General features: G+C 41.3%; 1 protein-coding gene across 1 annotated transcript in view; it reads right to left on the reverse strand.

Moving 5' to 3' along the window:
* LOC110502452 (sodium/potassium/calcium exchanger 3) overlaps positions 1 to 23,512 on the reverse strand; it is a 145,483-nt gene that overhangs the window by 81,194 nt on the left and 40,777 nt on the right. The window contains exon 2 of the mRNA XM_021580477.3: positions 7,545 to 7,673. Within this exon, the coding sequence (XP_021436152.1) occupies positions 7,545 to 7,673 (129 nt within the window). The remainder of the gene's footprint in view (positions 1 to 7,544; positions 7,674 to 23,512) is intronic.

Raw genomic sequence — 23,512 nt, forward strand, 5'->3', positions numbered from 1 at the left:
GCCTAACTGGTGGGGGAAACACATTGTTATGGGGGGATGCTGTGAGTAGAACATGACTTGTGTGCCTTTAAAACCATGTTTGTTCTCTGTCAGATGCACCATGGGGAAGAAAGCAAATACCTTTGTCCCACAGTCCCATGAATCATTAATAAAACACACTGAAAAAGAGAACATTTGTGGAGAATTGTATCTCTGGCATTCATCTTTTTGTGAAAGTACACTACATGATCAAAAGTATGTGGTCACCTCCTCATTCTCATTCCAAAATTATGGCTATTAATATGGAGTTGGTCCTCCCTGTTGCTGCAGGGACTTGCTTCCATTCAGCCACAAGAGCATTAGTGAGGTTGTGTTGGGCGATTAGGCCTGGCTCGCAGTCGGCATTCCAATTCTTCCCAAAGGTGTAAGATAGAGTTGAGGTCAGGGCTCTGTGCAGGCCAGTAAAGTTCTTCCACACCGATCTCGATAAATCATTACTGTATGGACCTCGCTTTGTGCACAAGGGCATTGTCATGCTGAATGCTAAAACAGGAAAGGGCCTTCTCCAAACTGTTGCCACATAGTTGGAAGCACGTCTAGAATGCCATTGTATGCTGTAGCATTAAGATTTCCCTTCACTGGAACTAAGGGGCCTAGACCGAACTATGAAAAACAGCCCCAGACCATTTTTCCTCCTCCACCAAACTTTACAGTTGGCACTATGCATTCGGACAGGTAGCGTTCTCCTGGCATCCGCCAAACCCAGATTTGTTCGTCGGACTGCCAGATGGTGAAGCGTGATTCATGACAACAGAGAACGCATTTCCACTGCTCCAATGGTGGCGGGCTTTACTCCACTGCAGCCGACGCTTGGCATTGCGCAAGGTGATCTTTGGCTTGTGCTCGGCCATGGAAACCCATTTCATGAAGATCCCGACGAACAGTTATTGTGCTGACGTTGCTTCCAGAAGCAGTTTAGAACTCAGAAGTGCAACCAAGGACAGACGATTTTTACGCGCTAGATGCTTCGGCAACTTGGCGGTCCTGTTCTGTGAGCTTGTGTGGCCTACCTGAGCTCTTCAGTAAGGCCATTCTACTGCTAATGTTTGTCTACAGATATTGCATGACTGTGTGCTCGATTTTATATACCGATTAGCAACGGGTGAGGCTGAAAAAGCCGAATCCACTAATTGGAAGGGGTGTTCACATACTTTTGTATATATAGTGTAGCTATTATACAGATACAGTTGAAGTCGGAAGTTTACATACACCTTAGCCAAGTACATTTAAACTCAGTTTTTCACAATTCCTGAAATTTAATCTGAGTAGAAATTCCCTGTCTTAGGTCAGTTAGGATCACCACCTTATTTAAAGAATGTGAAATGGCAGAATAATAGTAGACAGAATGATTTATTTCAGCCTTTATTTCTTTCATCACATTCCCAGTGGGTCAGTTTACATACACGCATTAAGTATTAGGTAGCATTGCCTTTAAATTGTTTAACTTGGGTCAAACGTTTCGGGTAGCCTTCCACAAGCATCCCACAGTAAGTTGGGTGAAATTTGGCCCATTCCTCCTGACAGAGCTGGTATAACTGAGTCAGGTTTGTAGGCCTCCTTGCTCACACACACTTTTTCAGTTCAGCCCACACATTTTCTACAGCATTGAGGCCAGGGCTTTGTGATGGCTACTCCAATGCCTTGACTTTGTTGTCCTCAAGTCATTTTGCCACAACTTTGGAAGTATGTTTGGGGTCATTGTCCATTTGAAAGACCCGTTTGCGACCAAGCTTTAACTTCCTGACTGATGTCTTGAGAGATTCGCTCAATATATCCACGTAATTTTCCTTGCCTCATGATGCCATCCTTTTTGTGAAGTGCACCAGTCCCTCCTGCAGCAAAGCACCCCCACAACATGATGCTGCCACCCCCGTGCTTCATGGTTTGGATGGTGTTCTTCGACATGCAAGCATCCCGATTTTTCCTCCAAACAATGGTCATTATGGCCAAACAGTTCTATTGTTGTTTCATCAGACCAGAGGACATTTCTCCAAAAAGTACAATCTTTGTCCCCATGTGCAGTTGCAAACCGTAGTCTGGCTTTTTTATGGCGGTTTTGGAGCAGTGGCTTCTTCCTTAATGAGTGGCCTTTTAGGTTATGTCGATATAGGACTTGTTTTACTGTAGATATAGATACTTTTGTATCTGTTTCCTTCAGCATCTTCACAAGGTCCTTTGCTGTTGTTCTGGGATTGATTTGCACTTTCTGCACCAAAGTACGTTGATCTCTAGGAGGCAGAACGCGTCTCCTTCCAGAGCAGTATGACAGCTGCATGGTCCCATGGTGTTAATACTTGCGTACTATTGTTGGTACAGATGAACGTAGTACCTTCAGGTGTTTGGAAATTGCTCCCAAGAATGAACCAGACTTGTGGAGGTCTACAATTTTTGTCCTGAGGTCTTGGCTGATTTCTTTTGATTTTCCCATGATGTCAAGCAAAGAGTCACTGACTTTGAAGGTAGGCCTTGGAATACATCCACAGGTACACCTCCAACTGACTCAATCGATGTCAATTAGCCTATCAGAATCTTCTAAAGTCATGACATCATTTTCTTGAATTTTCCAAGCTGTTTAAAGCACAGTCAATTTAATGTATGTAAACTTCTCACCCACTGGAATTATGAATTATAAGTGAAATAATCTGTAAACAATTGTTCAAAAAATTACTTGTGTCATGCACAAAGTAGATGTCCTAACCGACATGCCAAAACTATAGTTTGTTAACAAGAAATTTGTGGAGTGGTTGAAAAACTAGTTTTAATGACTCCATCCTAAATGTATGTAAACAACCGACTTCAACTGTATATACTGCTATAGGGAGATGTGAGAAGAAAGGAATCTTTACTATACTATGAAAGTGAATGCGTCATTTTGATACTGAATATACCTTGGAGACACTTACCGTTTATGGTAATTTGAGAAGAAATTACAGTTAATTTTGTTTTGTCTCAAGCATGTATTCTTGTAATGTACATTGCCAGAGAAGGTTAAGTGCCTTTTACTACAGTTTATGTTAATTCCATTGTAACAAGTATTATAACAAGTTAATGTGTGCTGACTTCCTGTATTTTCTTTAGTTTGGGGGAAATTATGTTAGCAGCTGTTAATGTGAAACTTGCAGCAAGGAAAGGACAAGTACAGACACATACACACACATTCAAACCCGCACACACGCACACACGCCGCACGCACACACACACACACACACACACACACACACACACACACACACACACACACTCAGAGAGGCATTCTAATGAGGTGTCTGCCTCTTTTTTGTTTGCAGTAAGTGAGGAGAGGAGAATCTAGGTGACGTAAACATGTTTATCTCTAATCTGAAAGACCGCACTGAGATCCTGCATAATGAAGGAATGGTGTTTGGGGGCTCTGTATGTTGTAGATGTCTGTGAGAGAAAATGGTGTCATTGATCAAGTCACTGTGAGGCCAATTACAGGGATACACAGCACAGAGCAGAGTCCCTGCACAACTCTGAGAGTCTAACATAGAGCCTCTTCACACTTACTACACGTTTTGTAAAAATACAGTCGGCTAAACATAATACTCAAATGTATACTTGGTACGTCTCGACTACTACCTAGAGCGCGACATTCACCCAACAGTTGCATACCTTGAAGCAGGAGCCAATCAGCTGTAAGGGAAGGAACTATGGCCCTATGAGGAAGAGTCTGAGTAGCAGGATGGCAAAATAGTATACTTCATTTCAATTCCCATTACCACCTGCCAGCCCTAGTTAAATAAAGGTTAAATAAAGGTTTTAAATATATATATATAATACTTACATACAATGGGTATCATAAGTATTGGATTTTGAAAAAATGTTTTGTTGCTTTAAAAAGCCGGATTGAAATAGATTCAGTTTTTTTTTAATCATTGATCTACACAAAATATTGCATAAGAATTACAAATGAATTCAAATTAAATAAACAAAATATGGTCTTTACATAAGTAAAGGCAAGCCTAATTAGTTTAGTCGTAAAATTTGGTTAAACAAATCACATAATATGTTGGACTCACTCTGTGAAATAAGAGGGGTTGACGTGGTTTATTAAAGACGACGCCTTCCTCTGTCCCCAATCATACAACATCTGTAAGATCCCTCATCTAAGTATTGAATTTCAATCACAGATTCAGCAACAAAGACCTGGGAAGGGCAGTGATTGTTAGATGGATAACAATAACAAATCAGACATTGAATATCTCTCTAAGCATCATCAAGTTAATAATTATGCTGTGGATGATGTATTAAACCACCCAGACACATCAAAGTTGTATTTATTAATTCTCCTGAACTGAGCTGCAGCTCAGGGATGTCTGTGTGTGTGTGTGTGTGTGTGTGTGTGTGTGTGTGTGTGTGTGTGTGTGTGTGTGTGTGTGTGTGTGTGTGTGTGTGTGTGTGTGTGTGTGTGTGTGTGTGTGTGTGTGTGTGTGTGTGTGTGACAGAGTTGGGCTCAATTCGAATTGAATGCAGTCAATTCAGGAAGTGATATGATTTTTAATTTGTAATTTTATAAATAAACTTTTTAGAATTTTTATAAATAGCTTCTACTTTTCAGTTTATGGAGAAGTCATTGAAAATAAATGCCCTTTTTTCGATGTTTGTAATTTCATTTTTTTTACTTCCTGAATTGACTGCCTTCAATTTGAATTGAGCCCAACCTTGGTGGGTGTTGTGAAGATATGCAGATATGTAAGCTGTATTCTAACTCCGATAACGGCACTCTGTGTGTTTGCATTGCCCGTGGGCGTGTGTTTGTCTTTCCGTGGGCGTGTGTGTTTTTCTGGGTCCTTGTATTTGTGAGGGTTTTCCATGTGGAATCCTGGGGCTTTATGAGACTGCATTCTGCCAAGCAATCTCTTGATCTCACTGTTAACACACCGCCTCCCAAAATTCGCCCCTGTCCTAGATACAACGTGCACACACACAAACCAAACCCACACCTAAGCCGAATGCACACTCACTCACACACACACACACACACACACACACACACACACACACACACACACACACACACACACACACACACACACACACACACTCTCATATGCTCTAGACAGCTCTTTATCCTATTGCCTGCTTCCAACCCCTGCTCTCTCCGAGTAAGTTATATGGGAGTTATATTTAGACAGAAATACTTAATAGCCTGTTTTCCGCTTAATCACGCTTTGCATCCTGAAACGCTGGAATTATTTTAATAGGGATTCTTCCTGCTTTTCTGCACAAAAGAGCCGGTCTCATCTATCTCTCATTCTCTCACCCCCTCTTGATCATTGTCTCTGTCTCTCTTCCTCTCTCAATCTCTCACTCCCTCTTAATCATTCTCCCCCCTTCTCTCTCTATCTCTCGCTCTCCTTTCCACTATTCCTCCAATCCAACATCCTTAAACATCGCTCAACTTGGGCCAGTAGACCAGGCTATGTATGCATAGAAAGCGAGAGATCAGAGTTTCATCATCACAGATTAATGTGGATGTCCATTCGCTTCATTAGTAATGATTACACATTAACGATGATCTCACAATCTATCAGATCTCATTCTACTCACTGGATCCAGTCAAATGTCAATTATCCTTGAGTCTTTTATAGCTTGAGGCCTTATTCCTTCCAGTAGGACACAGAAGGACACAAAATCACATAATGTACAGTAAAACATATTCACGCACACACGCACACACACATACTCCGCCTGACTGCTTGACTGCCAGTGTGTGAGCGTTTTCCTGTGTGTCAGCTGTAGCCATGCTGACAGGGGGAATTGAAAGTGCTAATTGTTCAGATCTTGTTTCCATTGACCCGTGTGGACATGGAGCATTCAAGGGAGATTTGTGTTACTCTGGACCTGATTCAGAATTTATTTATTTTCAGTGTTATAATCAGGGTTTTTGTCTATATTTTTGCTATATTTGCTACATGAAACTATCACTCAACAAACTAACAGTTGAAAAAAATGTGTCATATGCATTCCTGTTGACTTGTAAGCATCAGCAATAAATTAATTCCATAGAGACTCATCTGATTGCAGGGCTCCCGAGTGGCGCTGCGGTCGAAGGCACTGCATCTCAGTGCTAGAGGCATCACTACAGACCCTGGTTTGTTTCCAGGCTGTATCACAACCGGCTGTGATTGGGAGTCCCATAGGGCAGTGCCCAGTGTCGTCCTGGTTAGGGTTTGGCTGGGGTAGGCCATCATTGTAAATAAGAATTTGTTTTTAACTGCCTTGCCTAGTTAAATACAGGTAATAAAAAAACAACAGACGGACAGGACTTCTTGCATTGCTTGGGGCAAGGGAAGGTACTACGGCCCTATGAAGAAGAGTCTGAGGAGCAGGATGGAGAAAGAGTATTCATCTTTCAATTCACAATACAACCAGACAGTTACGCAATTATACACACACAACTGACATCCCTGAGCAGTTTCCTTCTTGTCCTGCAGCTCAGTTCAGAAGAACGTCAAAATAAATATTTGATGTGTCTGGGTGGTTTAATACATCATCCACAGCATAATTATTCATTTGATGATGCTTAAAGAGATATTCAATGTCTGATTTGTTATTGTTATCCATCTACCAATCACTGCCCTTCTTTATGAGGCTCTCGAATAGTTCCTTCGTCTTTATTGTTGACTCTGTGCTTGAAATTCAATACTTAGATGAGGGATCTTACATATGTTGTATGAATGGGGACAAAGGAAGGCGTAGTCATTAAAAAATAATGTCAACCCACTCTTATTTCACAGAGTGAGTCCAACATATTATGTGATTTGTTAATCCACATTTTATTCCTGAAGTAATTAGGCTTGCCTAAGCAAAGGGGTTGAATACTTATATAAAGACCATATTTTAGTTATTTAATATGTATTAATTTGTCATTCTTATGCAGTACGTTGTGTAGCTCAATGAAAAAAATTACAATTGAATCTATTTCATTCCGACTTTGTAAAGCAACAAAATGTTTAAAAAATCCAAGGGGGGTGAATACTTATAATACCCACTGTATTGTCTATAAGTATTGTAGAATTGTGAAACGGTCAATTATGGACAATAACCGTGAACTTAAAATAATAATTGTCATAATAATCTTAATACATTCATTTTAGGATAAGGGGGCGATTCAAACAGCTTAATTTCCAAATGTTCAGAGCATTTGAGATAGGGGTGTGTTGTATTCATTAGGTATGTTGAGGCTAATTTTTGAAGATGCATGATGATGCATTACAAGCTCCAAACATTAAAAAAATGACAGTGATGACAATAACCGTGGTAATTTGCATCCCTACCTGTCTGAATTTTCAATCCCCCTTAATTTATTTGATTTCATCTCTACTCCAGTCTTCCCTATATCCTGCAGGAATCCCACATGGGACTCCCATGTATACTAATTCCAAAGATTCAACTCCACTACAGAATTTCTCGCTTGGCCAATAGTTTCACCAACCTGGCAACCAAAAGTTGAATCACAACTTCTAAAGCGGGGCCTGCCCTACCTGGCTCAGTGCAGTTTTTGGACGGGGGGTCCAACAGAAGGTCTGTCTCGTTGTCCCAGGACTCCTGTAGTAGCCTCCGACTCTCCCATCTGGCACCCTCCTCAGTAGTAAGGCTGGAGATGTCATAACCTGGGATGGAAAGATAGAGCATTGCTAAGAGTTAAAATTACACTGTAAGTTTTGCATACCATAAAAGAGTGGGCCACCTCAAAAATGTTAACAATAGAGCTAATGCTTTCCATGATAAACAACTGGATATATCTGTTGTGTGAGGCTAGATTGGAGCTAGCAAGGCACACAGTTCATGGAATGTGTCACATAGGACACATAGCTCAGAGCTCACGCAGAGCTCAGCCCAATTCTACTTATCAGATACCAGAACTCAGAAATTCAAATTCCAACCAAACCTAGCTTGGCATGTCAGAATAAAATGAAACACTGTAGTTATGAAATCATTAGGAGCGTTCCTACGACAACACAGTCAGCAGTGGAATGCTCCAGAGGCCCTGGGGTGATCATTTCGGCAGCTCATTCATCTGGGTCACCATGTCCTCAAGCCACCGCCTCCAATTCAATGCAGCTCCCAAGATGCAACAGGGCACGACATTACGATTTGGCAATGCCTGATAATAATAGCCCTTACCATATTGATCAAAACTGTGAATAAAAACAATCACAGCTTTGCTCGCCTGTCTACTGTAAATGTTGAGGAGCAGGCGGATAGGACGAAGACACATGAACACTGAGCGGGGAACCTAGGAAGGGTCCATGTTGTGTGACTAATCATAGATTATGAATACAGATCCTAGAAATAAATATAATGGAATATGTCTGTCCTTGTGTGTTTGTAAGACTGCAGAGCATTTCCTCTTTGTAGGACAATATTCTATTTTATGATCTGAAGTGTTTATTTCAACCTTGGCTATATCAGAAAGGCCCACTGTGTCTCTCTCCTTCCCTCTTTCTCTCTCTCTCTCTCTCTCTCTGGCCACTCTACCATAAAGGCCTGATTGGCGGAGTGCTGCAGAGATGGTTGTCCTTCTGGAAGGTTTTACTATCTACACAGAGGAACTCTGGAGCTCTGTCAGAGTGACCATCGTGTTTTTAGTCACCTCCCTGACCAAGGCCCTTCTCCCACGATTGCTCAGTTTGGCCGGGCGCCCAGCTCTAGGAGGAGTCTTGGTGGTTCCAAACTTCTTCCGTTTAAGAATGATTGAGGCCACTGTGATCTTGGGGACCTTCAATGCTGCAGAAATATTTTGGTACCCTTCCCCAGATCTGTGCCTCTACACAATCCTGTCTCAGCACTCTACAGACAATTCCTTCAACCTCATGGCTTGGTTTTTGCTCTGACATGCACTGTCAACTGTGGGACCTTAAATAGACAGGTGTGTGCCTTTCCAAATCATGTACAATCAATTGAATTTAACACAGGTGGACTCCAATAAAGTTGTAGAAACATCTCAAGTATGATAAATGGAGTCTCATAGCAAAGGGTCTGAAAACTGGGTCTGAAAAAGTAGATAAGGTATTTCTGCTTTTTATTTTTATAAATGTGAAAAAATGTATAAAAACCTGTCTTCACTTTGACATTGTCTGTAGATTGGTGAGGAAAATGTTCAATTGAATCCATTTTAGAATCAGGCTGTAACGTAACAACATGTGGAACAAAGGGGTCTGAATACTTTTTGAATGCACCTTACACGTACACACACGTATGCACGCAGAATGATTTTCTGTTGTGGAGTAGAGGCAGTAGAGGCCTGTTCAATGAGCCAGAATGGACCCAGGAGCTGGAGTTACTACCGAGATGTGTATAGGCTGATTGGTCATGAGTCATGACTGCAGTAAAATTCCACGTGACCATTTAGGTAATCTCCTTTTATGCACTCTGGACACGTGTTAGTAGTATCCATCTTGCTAACGATCATCAGGTCCTAATGGCTTGGTACTCAGGACTCTATTGTCCCTCTAACCACTCTGACATCAAGTCAAATGCAATCGAAAATCACATCAAACATTTACCGGAAAGACAGTAGGCCTATCGTACTTTTAAAACACCTCACTATGATGATAATTTGAATAAAGAAGTTTAACTGAGTTTAACTTGAAACTGAGTGTAAAACAGAGTGTAAAACATGGTTGTTGTGGATGTTGTTTCAAAGCCTGACAACAAAATGGACAGCGCTTTCCAAGGTGATGATTAATTCAAAACACCCATACGCATATTAAATCTTATGCGTATAGGCTTAGGAGCACAAGACCGAACACACAAATAACGGAGTAAAAATTATGATTGTTCCTAGGGTTGCACATTTTGGGGAATATTCAGAGATGGAAACTTTCCGTGCGACTTAAAGGGAATATATGGGAATGAATGGAAATATATGCAAATTAATATTAATACCATTTAAATGTAGATGGTTTTTGCATTGGATATATTTACCATATCATATGTTGACAGAAACATAAACCTTTTACCTTATCATAAGTAGACATAATTGCAAATTATTAAATTCTTCCAATATATATATATATTTGAATTATTTAGCTACGAATTGAACTTTAATTAAATGAGTTGACTCTTCACATGGGATGATTTCACTGAACAACAAAATAAAGGGAATATTGAATGACCCCCAAAGATCCATCGCATCTCCCAAAAAAGTTTTCTACATGATAGTCGAGAAACTAAAGCTTTGGTTGTCTTCCTCTCAGGCTTCCATGTCTTCTCCCTGGATCTCCTCAATGTTCACCTCTTGAACATCAGACTCTGAGGCCTCATCTTTACTGTCACTTTCCAACCCTGTTGAGGATGGCTCGTTGTCAGGCTCAAAAAGCCTCAAATTTGCCCGGATGGCCACCAATTTTTAAACCCTTGTATTGGTCAGCCTGTTGAATGCTTTGGTGTGTGTGTAGCCAAAGAAAGGCCAGTTGCGCTCCGAGGCGGCTGATGTTGATGGGATTTGGAGGATGATGGAGGCAACAGGGGAAAGAGCCTGTAATCCACAAAGTCCCTTCCACCAGGTGGCTGATGAGATATGTTAGCACGACGGCCATATTGCATCTCCATTCCAAAGCCCTTGTTTGGATGTGTACCTTGCCAGACTGCCAATAGCATTGCCCTCATCCAGGCCAAGGTGGCGAGACACGATAGTGATGAAACCATAGGCCTTGTTGATCTATGCACCAGACAGGATGCCCTTGCCAGCATACTTGGGGTCCAACATGTACGCTGCGGCATGTATGGGCTTCAGGCAGAAGTCTTCACACTTTTTGATGTATTTCAGAACTGCAGTTTCCTCTGCTTGGAACAACAGTGAAGTGGGCAGGACAGTACAGATATCTTCTCTTACATCTGCAAGTAGAGTCTGAACATCAGACAGGATGGCATTGTCTCTCTCAATCCGTGCAATGGCCACTGCTATAGGTTTCAGGAGTTTCAGGCTACTTACCACTCTCTCCCAAAATACATAAGGAGGATCCTCTTGATGGGGCTGTCCATGCCGGCAGACTGAGATATGGCCATTCTTGGAGAGACTCCTTCCCATCCAGGAGGCTGTCAAACATGATGACAACACCACCCCAATGGGTGTTGCTGGGCAGCTTCAATGTGGTGCCCTTATTCTTCTCACTTTGCTTGGTGAGGTAGATTGCTGTTGTAACTTGATGACCCTTCAAATACGTAACCATTTCCTTGGCTCTCTTGTAGTGTATCCATTGTTTCAGTGCCAAGATGTCCTTGAGGAGCAGATTCAATGCATGAGCAGCACAGCCAATGGGTGTGATGTGTGGGTAGGACTCCACTTTAGACCAAGCAGCCTTCATGTTCACAGCATTGTCTGTCATCAGTGCAAATAACTTCTGTGGTCCAAGGTCATTGATGACTGCCTTCAGCTCATCTGCAATGTAGAGACCGGTGAGTCTGTTACCCCTCTTGTCTGTGCTTTTGTAGAATACTGGTTGAGGGGTGGATATGATGTAGTTAATTATTCCTTGCCCACGAACATTCGAACACCCATCAGAGATGATTGCAATACAGTCTGCTTTCTCTATGATTTGCCTGACCTCTGTTGAACTCTGTATCTGGCAAATGTGTAGATAAAGCATGTCTGGTTGGTGGGGTGTATGCTGGGCGAAGAACATTTATAAATCTCTCCCAATACACATTGCCTGTGTATGGGTCATTTCATCAGCATTTCTCTGACTGCGTTCCTCCATTGAGTCCAAAAAATTCTGATTCCTGGAGGACCCTGAGCTGTTGCTATCGATAAGGTGTCTGATTCATTATTTTCACCTCGAATAGAAGTAGAGGGACTTTTGTCAGAGATGGCTTGTTTTAAGCACTGAGGGAACTTTATGCACTTGGCCAAATGATTATGCATCTTTGTTGCATTCTTCCCATATAATTTGGCACAGTATTTGCAAATGTACACAACTTTTCCTTCTACGTTAGTTGCAGTGAAATGTCTCCACACATCACATAGTGCCCGTGGCATTTTCCTGTAAAGATTATAAAAAAATAGTAAAAAAACAAATACAATTCCATGTACAGATAAATAGTTAAGCAGTTAGAATTAACAACTCCTTTGTAAGATAACTGTTTTAAAATGAAACATGTATGGAAACAGGTGAAATAACACTCCTCAGTTAGCAGGCTCAAGCAAGCTAAAATCCACATGGTAGCAAAAACTAACTAGCAGAAATTGTTAAAAACTTAGAAATGATTTAAACAGACTTTGCTGTTGGCTACTATTTACTAATTAGCAAAAAAATCATGTATGTCATATAAAATATATTCACCCCATGCAGTATTGTAATCATAACCAGAAAGCATGTAGTCCTTGGCTCAGACAGTGTAGTAGTGTGGGCTCAATAGCATCTCATTAGTACATTCTGTACATGTGATGGAAGAATGCACTGTGCATGCAGAGGGTTGCAATTCCATTGAATTGGGGATAGTTTAATCAAAATATGCCACAAGACCTAGAATTGCCTTATGTGTATCCCACAAAAAAAAGGTTCACTGTTATAAGCTAACTTTTTTGATGAATTTAAGCAAAATTCCCAATATTGCCGGGCTTAACTTGACATGAAAGATTTCCGGAAATAAACATTTACTGGAAAGTTTCCGAGCCTTTGCAACCCTAATTGTGCCGTAACACAATACATAGCATAACAGCATATTACGCATTGCAGGAACACATAAAACACAACTGATTTAAGATGTCTTTGGTACATAATTGGTCTAGCCTATGCTCCAAAATTAGTGTGGGCTGTATTATAATGCATTCTGGATGGACTGGTTATGGACTGGTTATAATTGCCAATCCTGGGACCAGGGAGAGTAGTGATGACATCGCGCACACACACACACACACACACACACAATTACTCACTTACTTACTTACTTACTTACTTACTTACTTATAGGCCGCATCTTGGCAGAGAACAATAAAGCCTCACTCATCGTATCAGTTACATGGAAGTTTCGCTTTTAAACTAGACAGAGATGTTTGCTATCATTAGATATGTGCTTGATAGTGACCTTTTAGTGTCTATGGACAACATCAGCATACAGAGGAGTTTACATAAGGCCCATTCACACCTTAGCCCAGGGCTATGGGAGATTTTAGCCTGGGGCTAAGCGAGTGTTCACACCTGCACATTCTAAAGTGGGCTAGCACCAAACTTAGCCAAGGGCTAGCTGGCCCTGCTTCTGACTTTTAGGGTCTAGCCCCAGAAACATGGTGCCAAAATAGCCTAGAATGCTCACTGTCCAATTACAAAAGCTGGATTTAGGACAGCATTAACACCACAGAGCCTGCTGCTTTTTCTCCAAATTGTAAAAGCGAGCAGAGCATAAACTGAATACTCTTTAGTTGACTGATATAGAGGACAAGGTAACTGCTGTTTGACAGAAAAAGGTATGTATTCCATGTGCTGAGCTAGTAATGTAGCTGACATTTTATGTTAGCTAATGTTTCATCCCCTTTTGACTGAAGTGAATGAACTCCTAGCAGCTAGTTGGCTAGCTAGTACCTACCACAGCCACTTCAGCTCTACCTCGCCTCTAGCTATCTGTCAGGTAGCAGTATCTAACGGCTGTACTGTATATGGGAATTTTTTGTAGCCTTTGTTTTGTTCCGTTTCAATAGAAGTAAATTTGATGATGTACCATTAGCTAGAGCTAGCCAAAAGACCAATATGCTGATGTTTTTTCAGCGCAATATACGTTTTTATTGTTCAGTATAGCAATGTAACATTATTGATTTGTCAGTTTCCCTAGCTAATTACTTACTTTTCACACTGACATGGCATAAACAGGTTACAGGCTTCACTGTCATGGTGCACAGTCAGTACACACCACTATACTCATCATGTCTTATCAGGATCAGATAGTGACAGGTGTCCCTGCAGGGTCAGACAGCCAGAGAAAACCAGTATACGGAGCTCAAGTGAATTTTGCAGTATATTATAACAATCAGTGAATGGATATGAAGTTCCATCTTGAGTTCATGGCTAGGCACAGTCAGGGATCTGGGAATAATGGTCATTTCAATTATTGAACCATTGATTCTATTCATGGATAATATAATGTATAAATGTACACCAAGGTAATTCTTTGTCATGCCTCATCTGAGCAGGATCAGATAGTGACAGGGGTCTCATCAGGGTCTGGCAGCAATGAAGACCAGTCTGTGACAGCGCAGAGTGGGATTTTTGCCAACATAATACTTCATTTTCTCTGTGCAGCAAACACTGGACAAGCAAGAAGCTTCAAATATTGAAACTCTTTTAAGGCAATCTGACAACCTCTAAAGTTGATTTCCAAACGGATAGGCTTTTCCTGATGACACAAAACACGTCAAACAAAACTGTGAGGAAGACCTGGGAGACGTTATTCATGATGACAAATGGATACAGATATTTTAGAATGACCAGTCGTGTTCATATCATCTTAGACATAAAGTACTGCAGTTTAAGACCATCTATATGCCAATATAGTAGAAATATCATGCACTCAGAAATTGTATTCTTCTGCTGCATAAGTCATGGTCTTGTGAAGGCATGCAGAATTCTGGCAAAGAGTATGTTATTTTATGTCAGCATGTCTACAGATTCTCCCATTTTTGTTTGCTTGGAAAGGTTGATACTGGAGACTGTTAACAGAAGAAACTGTGTAACCTAGCAGTTATAACGGCTAAGAAATCCATTTCATTAATTGGAAGGTTGGTTATCTTAAAACAATGGATGGAAGAAATGTCAAGTTATGTACGGTGCATTCGGAAAGTATTCAGAGCCCTTGACTTATTTTCACATTTTGTCAGGTTTTTCCCCCTCGTCAATCTGCACACAATACCTCATAATGACAAATCGAAAACAGGTTTTTAGACATTTTAGCAAATGTCTAAAAAAAACTGAAATACCTTATTTACCAAAGTATTGATACTTTGCTATGAGACTCGAAATTGAGCTCAAGTGCATCCTGTTTCCATTGATCATCCTTAAGATGTTTCAACATCTTGATTGGAGCCCACCTGTGGTAAATTCAATTGAATGTACATGATTTGGAAAGGCACACACCTGTCTATTTAAGGTCCCACAGTTGACGGTGCATGTCAGAGCAAAAACCAAGCCATAAGGTCGAACGGATTTGTCCGTAGAGTGCCGAGACAGGGCTGTGCGGAGGCACTCCTCAGTAAAAGGCACATGACAGCCCACTCTTAAGACCATGAGAAACAATATTCTCTGGTCTGATGAAACCAATATTGAACTCTTTGGCCTGAATGCCAAGCAACACATCTGGAGGAAACCTGGCACCATCCCTAAGGTGAATCATGGTGGTAGCAGCATCATGCAGTGTGGATGTTTTTCAGTGGCAGGGACTGGCAGACTAGTCAGGACCGAGGGAAAGATGAACGGCGCCAAGTACAGAGAGAACCTTGATGTAAACCTGCTCCAGAGTGCTCAGGACCTCAGACTGGGGCGAAGGTTCACCTTCCAACAGGACAACGACCCTAAGCACACAGCCAATACAACGCAGGAGTGGCTTGGGGACAAGTCTCTGAATGTTGTTGAGTGGCCCAGCCAGAACCCGGACTTGAACCCGATCAAACATCTCTGAAGAGACCTGGAAATAGGTGTGTACTGACGCTCTCTGTCCAACATGACAGAGCATGATAGGATCTGCAGAGAAGAATGGGAGAAACTCCCCAAATACAGATGTGCCAAGCTTAAAGTATCATACGCAAGAAGTCTTGCGGCTGTAATTGCTGCCAAAGGTGATTCAACAAAGTACTGAGTAAAGGGTTTGAGTACTAATATTTTTGTTTTTAATTTTTCATACATGTGCAAAAATGTCAAAAAAAAACCTGCTTCGTCATTATGGGGTATTGTGTGCAGATTGATGAGGAGAAAAAAAACTATTAAATCCATTTTAGAATAAGGCTGTAACATAAAAAAATGTGGAAAAAGTCAAGGGGTCTGAATACTTTATGAAGGCACTGTATCACTAGAATTGTTTTATTACAATATTAAGGGTACTCTGCACATATTAAGGGTACTCGTACATACTGTACGACAAAAGGAGTCAGTATTGAAAAAATGCCATAATCAGGGGATACACTATATATACAAAGATATGTGGACACCCCTTCAAATGTGTGTATTTGGCTATTTAAGCCACACCTGTTGCTGTCAGGTGTATAAAATCGAGCACAAAGCCATGCACTCTCCATAGACAAACATTGGCAGTAGAACAGCCTTACTGAAGAGCTCAGTGACTTTGAACGTGGCACTGTCAGAGGATGCCACCTTTCCTACAAGTCAGTTCATCACAGCTAGAGCTGCCCTGGTCAACTGTAAGTGATGTTATTGTGAAGTGGAAACGTCTAGCAGCAACAACAGATCAGCCATGAAGTGGTAGGCCACAACTGGTTTTCCGAGTGCTGAAGCGAGTAGCAGCCGCACACAAGTCTAAGATCACCATGAGCAATGCCGGACGTCTGCTGGAGTGGTGTAAAGTTCGCCGCCATTGGACTCTGGAGCAAGGGAAATGTGTTCTCAGGAGTGATCAATCACGCTTCACCATCTAGCAGTCCGAGGGACAAATCTGGGTTTGGGGTTCTTTTTTATGATTCGATGCTAGGCCCCTTCGCTCCAGTGAAGGGAAACCTTAACGCTACAGCATACAAGGACATTCTAGATGATTCTGTGCTTCCAACTTTGTCGCAACAGTTTGGGGAAAGCACTTTCCTGTTTCAGCAAGACAATGCCCCCATGCACAACGCGAGGACCATACAGAAATGGTTTGTCGAGATTGGTGTGGACAAACTTGAAAGCGTCTGCACAGAGCCCTGACCTCAACCCCATCAAACACCTTTGAGATGAATAGGAACGGCGATTGTAAAGCCAGGCCTAATCGCCCAACATCAGTGACGACCTCACTAATACTCTTGTGGCTGAATGGAAGCAAGTCCCCACAGCAATGTTCCAACATCTAGTGGAAAGCCTTCCAGAAGAGTAGAGGCTGTTAAATCAGCAAAGGGGGGACCAACTCCATATTAATGTCCATGATTTAGGAATGAGATGTTTGATGAGCAGGTGTCCACATACGTACAGTATGCATATGCATAAGCCCTAATATGCTTATGGGTGTTTTGAATAAATTATCACCTTAGAAAGCACTGTCCATTTCGGTGTGTTAGGCATTGAAACAACATCCACAACAACTATGTTTTACACTGTTTCAACCTGCTGTTGAACGTTCTTGAAATTGGTCATCACAGTGATGCGAGTTTTAAAAGTATGATATGCCGACTGTTTTGATGATAAGAGTTTGATGTGATTTTCGATTGCATTTGCATTGATGTCAGAGTGGTTAGAGGGACAATAGAGCCCTGAATAGACAATAGAGCCCAGGTGAATAGGCCCTGATGGTAGTTAGTAAATTGGGTACTACCAAAGCATATCCAGAGTACATAAAAGGAGATTACCGTGACTTAACGGTCATGTGGAATTTTACTGCGGTCATGACTCAGGAATGCCGGTGTGGTGGCAATATGGTCACTGCAACAGCCCTAGTATGAGAAAGAACGTTGTGTGGAGTAAGTGGAGTTACAAACAGACTGTACTAAACAAGTTAAATGCCTTACCTGTGATTAAATGTTTAACACACCCAGCGATACATACATTTTGACTACCTGGACACCGTGTCCCCACATTTCCCACAACGAATAGCCTGACGCCACAGGGCTCTTCTCGTAGACCCTATCTCCCTATGTGGGAGTATTTTTAAAATGTATTTTATTTCACCTTTATTTAACCATGTAGGCTAGTTGAGAACAAGTTCTCATTTACAACTGTGATCTGGCCAAGATAAAGCAAAGCAGTTCGACACATACAACAACACAGAGTTACACACGGAATAAACAAACATACAATCAAAAATACAGTAGAAAAATCTAGATACAGCATGTGCAAATGAGGTAGGATAAGATAGGTAAGGCAATAAATAGGCCATGGTGGCGAAGTAATTACAATATAGCAATTAAACACTGGAATGGTAGGATGTACAGAAGATGAATGCGCAAGTAGAGATGCTGGGGTGCAAAGGAGCAAGATAAATAAATAAATATAGAATGGGGATGAGGTAGATTGGATGGGCTAATTACAGATGAGCTATGTACAGGTGTGATCTGTGATCTGCTCTGATAGCTGGTGCTTAAAGCTAGTGAGGGAGGTATGTGTACGTGTTTGCATTGCGAAACATAGGTCGGGATTGTTTACCTGGCTACATGTACACTACCATTCAAAAGTTTGAGGTCCTTGTTTTTGAAAAACAAATGTGTCCATTAAAATATCATCCAATTATTCAGAAATACATCGTAGACATTGTTAATGATGTAAATGACTAATGTAGCTGGAAACGGCTGATATTTAATGGAATATCTACATAGGCGTACAGAGGCCCCTTATCACCAACCATCACTACTGTGTTCCAATGGCACGTCATGTTAGCTAATCCAAGTTTATAATTTTAAAAGGATAATTGATCATTTTTGAAATTATGCTAGCACAGCTGAAAACTGTTCTTCTGATTAAATAAGCAATAAAACTGGCCTCCTTTAGAGTTGGGTATCTGGAGCATCATCACTTGGGAGTTCGATTACAGGCTCAAAATGGCCAAAAACAAAGAACTTTCTTCTGAAACTCGTCAGTCTATTCTCATTCTGAGAAATGAAGGCTATTCCATGTGAGAAATTGCCAAGAAACTGAAGATCTCGCACAACGCTGTGTACAACTCGATTCACAGAACAGGGTAAACTGGCTCTAACCACAATAGAAAGAATGGGAGGCCACGGTGCACAACTGAGCAAGAGGACAAGTACATTAGATTGTATAGTTTGAGAAACAGACGCTTCACAAGTCCTCAACTGGCAGCTTCTTTAAATAGTACCCACAAAACAACAATCTCAACATCAACAGTGAAGAGGCAACTCCAGGATGCTGGCCTTCTAGGCAGAGGTCCTCTGTCCAGTGTCTATGTTCTTACGCCCATCTTAAATGTTTATTTTTATTGGCCAGTCTGAAACAAGGCTTTTTCTTTGCAACTCTGCCTAGAAGGCCAGCATCTTGGATTCACCTCTTTACTCTTTGTCACGTTGGTATGGAGAGATTCGGAAGATAGAAGCAGGGATGCGTAATAGTTTTTTTTATTCAGCCCACATTAAGGCGTGCCGTGTAATGACATGGGGATGAAGACCATACAAACACATAAACAAAACACAGGGTTGAAAACCAAACAAAAGAATGAGGAGTACCTAGAATAAATACACACGCGTACAATGATTAACACACGGGATGAGACCTGTAATCATCTGCACAATCCACAAGGGCACGAAAGCCCAAAACACACAGCACAAGTACTCACATGCACCAACAGACATTGGAACAATAATCGACAAGACCTTGGAAACCAAAGGGCACATATATACAGTGCCTTGCGAAAGTATTCGGCCCCCTTGAACTTTGCGACCTTTTGCCACATTTCAGGCTTCAAACATAAAGATATAAAACTGTATTTTTTTGTGAAGAATCAACAACAAGTGGGACACAATCATTTATTGGATATTTCAAACTTTTTTAACAAATCAAAAACTGAAAAATTGGGCGTGCAAAATTATTCAGCCCCTTTACTTTCAGTGCAGCAAACTCTCTCCAGAAGTTAAGTGAGGATCTCTGAATGATCCAATGTTGACCTAAATGACTAATGATAAATACAATCCACCTGTGTGTAATCAAGTCTCCGTATAAATGCACCTGCACTGTGATAGTCTCAGAGGTCCGTTAAAAGCGCAGAGAGCATCATGAAGAACAAGGAACACACCAGGCAGGTCCGAGATACTGTTGTGAAGAAGTTTAAAGCCGGATTTGGATACAAAAAGATTTCCCAAGCTTTAAACATCCCAAGGAGCACTGTGCAAGCGATAATATTGAAATGGAAGGAGTATCAGACCACTGCAAATCTACCAAGACCTGGCCGTCCCTCTAAACTTTCAGCTCATACAAGGAGAAGACTGATCAGAGATGCAGCCAAGAGGCCCATGATCACTCTGGATGAACTGCAGAGATCTACAGCTGAGGTGGGAGACTCTGTCCATAGGACAACAATCAGTCGTATATTGCACAAATCTGGCCTTTATGGAAGAGTGGCAAGAAGAAAGCCATTTCTTAAAGATATCCATAAAAAGTGTTGTTTAAAGTTTGCCACAAGCCACCTGGGAGACACACCAAACATGTGGAAGAAGGTGCTCTGGTCAGATGAAACCAAAATTGAACTTTTTGGCAACAATGCAAAACGTTATGTTTGGCGTAAAAGCAACACAGCTGAACACACCATCCCCACTGTCAAACATGGTGGTGGCAGCATCATGGTTTGGGCCTGCTTTTCTTCAGCAGGGACAGGGAAGATGGTTAAAATTGATGGGAAGATGGATGGAGCCAAATACAGGACCATTCTGGAAGAAAACCTGATGGAGTCTGCAAAAGACCTGAGACTGGGACGGAGATTTGTCTTCCAACAAGACAATGATCCAAAACATAAAGCAAAATCTACAATGGAATGGTTCAAAAATAAACATATCCAGGTGTTAGAATGGCCAAGTCAAAGTCCAGACCTGAATCCAATCGAGAATCTGTGGAAAGAACTGAAAACTGCTGTTCACAAATGCTCTCCATCCAACCACACTGAGCTCGAGCTGTTTTGCAAGGAGGAATGGGAAAAAATGTCAGTCTCTCGATGTGCAAAACTGATAGAGACATACCCCAAGCGACTTACAGCTGTAATCGCAGCAAAAGGTGGCACTACAAAGTATTAACTTAAGGGGGCTGAATAATTTTGCACGCCCAATTTTTCAGTTTTTGATTTGTTAAAAAAGTTTGAAATATCCAATAAATGTCGTTCCACTTCATGATTGTGTCCCACTTGTTGTTGATTCTTCACAAAAAAATACAGTTTTATATCTTTATGTTTGAAGCCTGAAATGTGGCAAAAGGTCGCAAAGTTCAAGGGGGCCGAAGAAGGCACTGTATATATATATATACAAAAAATAATATAAGTGGGTACAAAACCCGTCGCACACCGACACATGACTTACAAATGCACATAAACATACAATAAAACAATCTCCGACAAGGACACGAGGGGAAACAGAGGGTTAAATACACAACATGTGATTGATGGGATTGGAACCAGGTGTGAAAGAAGACAAGACAAAACCAATGGAAAATGAAAAATGGATCAGTGATGGCTAGAAGGTCGGTGACATCGACCACCGAACACTGCCCGAACAAGGAGAGGGACCGACTTCGGCGGAAGTCGTGACGGTTTGTGAAGAAAGTCTTTGTTTCTGGCCATTTTGAGCCCATAATCGAACCCACAAATGCTGATGCTCCAGATACTCAACTAGTCTAAGGAAGGCCGATTCTATTGCTTCTTTAATCAGAAGAACAGTTTTCTGCTGTGCTAACATAATTGCAAAAGGGTTTTCTCATGGTCAATTATCCTTTTAAAATGATAAACTTGGATTAGTTAACACAACGTGCTATTGGAACTCAGGAGTGATGGTTGCTGATAATCGGCCATTGTACGCCTACGTAGGGATTTTACAAAAAATCAGCCGTTTCCATTTACAATATTAACAATGTCTAAACTGTATTTCTGGTCAATTTTATGTTATTTTAATGGACAAAACATTTGCTTTTCCTCCAAAAACAAGGACATTTCCAAGTGACCCCAAACTTTTGAATGGTAGTGTATATTGAATAGCAGTTTTTCATCATGTTTTGTTATTTCTGTATAACAAAAAAATTGACGATGACGTTGCCTCTTTTACAATGGAGGTCAATAGGAAAGAATGTTGGTTTTGCCCAAATTGTGGGCGTGTTTGAGGGGAATACTGACTGGGACTATACGAGCACGGCAGGAAGTAAAAGCTGGAAGTCTACCCATCAACATGTGCTGTGATTCGTTGATTCAACTCAACTGACATAACAAAGACGTGTGACGATGCAGCATTTTCCCCAGTACTTTTCAATTTGGTGTTGCGTCGCCACACCACTTTCAAAGCAGCTTATTGGACAAGTTGACATAGTAACTCCACCAATTTCAGCCCGTATGTCTTTGTTGTGTCTAGTGAAAACAACCCTGTCCCTGTGATTTCACTCGGGAACCCACACGATCTCTGCGACAGGTGGATTCACCTGTCAGTCACAGTGGTTTCCTAACTACAGCCGGCTACAGAGAACTTTTTAAAAGCTTTGCGGCTGTGGTAACTAGCGACAACCACCTCCTGCCTTCACGAATGCCTTCCTCATGAGAGAGTGAACACACATTTTAATGGAAAACAAGGTAGCTATGTATTAATAAAGGCAGTTAATACAATCAGTTTAGTCATCCTCTAAAACGATCTAGAACAGTGGTTCCCAATCTTTTATAGTCCCGTACCCCTTCAAACATTCAACCTCCAGCTGCGTACCCTCTCTAGCACCAGGGTCAGCGCACTCTCAAATGTTGTTTTTTGCCATCATTGTAAGCCTGCAACACACACACTATACAATACATTTATTAAACATAAGGATGAGTGTGAATTTTGTCACAACTCGGCTCGTGGGAAGTGACAAAGAGCTCTTATATGACCAGGACACTAATAATAATAATCAATCATTTAGCTCTTTATTTAACCATCTTACATATAAAATCTTATTTGTTCATCAAATATTGTGAATAACTTACCACAGGTTAATGAGAAGGGTGTGCTTGAAAGGATGCACATAACTCTGCAATGTTGGTTTTATTGGAGAGAGTCTCGGTCTTAAATTATTTTCCACACAGTCTGTGACTGAATTTAGTTTTCTTACTAGTGAGGGCTGAGAATCCACTCTCACATAGGTACGTGGTTGCAAAGGGCATCAGTGTCTTAACAGCGTGATTTGCCAAGGCAGGATACTCTGAGCGCAGCCCAATCCAGAAATCTAGCAGTGGCTTCTGATTACATTCAATGTTCACAGTACCGCTTGTTGCAATTTCGATGAGGCTTTCTTGTTCAGATATCAGTTAGTGGACTGGAGGCAGGGCACGAAAGGGATAACGAATCCAGTTGTTTGTGTCATCCGTTTCGGGACAGTACCTGTGTGCTACCATCCTGTTAGAAGGTAACAGATAATTTTATTACAGTGGTTAAGATGGATTTTCATCTGTTCCATGGTGTTTATCGCCCCCTAGTGGAGCTTTCTGGTACTTAGAAAGACTGTAAGGAAACAGGAAAAGACATGCAGAGAAGCAGCTAAAAACAACGCTACGGTGCAGGTCTTTCGGTGCAGTTATTTCTTAACTCAGAAAACATTTGTTTGCAAGTTCGATTCAAGCATATTGCTAGTGATGTTAATCTTGTCATTGATAGAAT

Source organism: Oncorhynchus mykiss, chromosome 23 (genome assembly GCF_057628025.1).
Source record: "Oncorhynchus mykiss isolate SJ-2025 chromosome 23, ASM5762802v1, whole genome shotgun sequence".
Classification (NCBI taxonomy): Eukaryota; Metazoa; Chordata; class Actinopteri; order Salmoniformes; family Salmonidae; genus Oncorhynchus; species Oncorhynchus mykiss.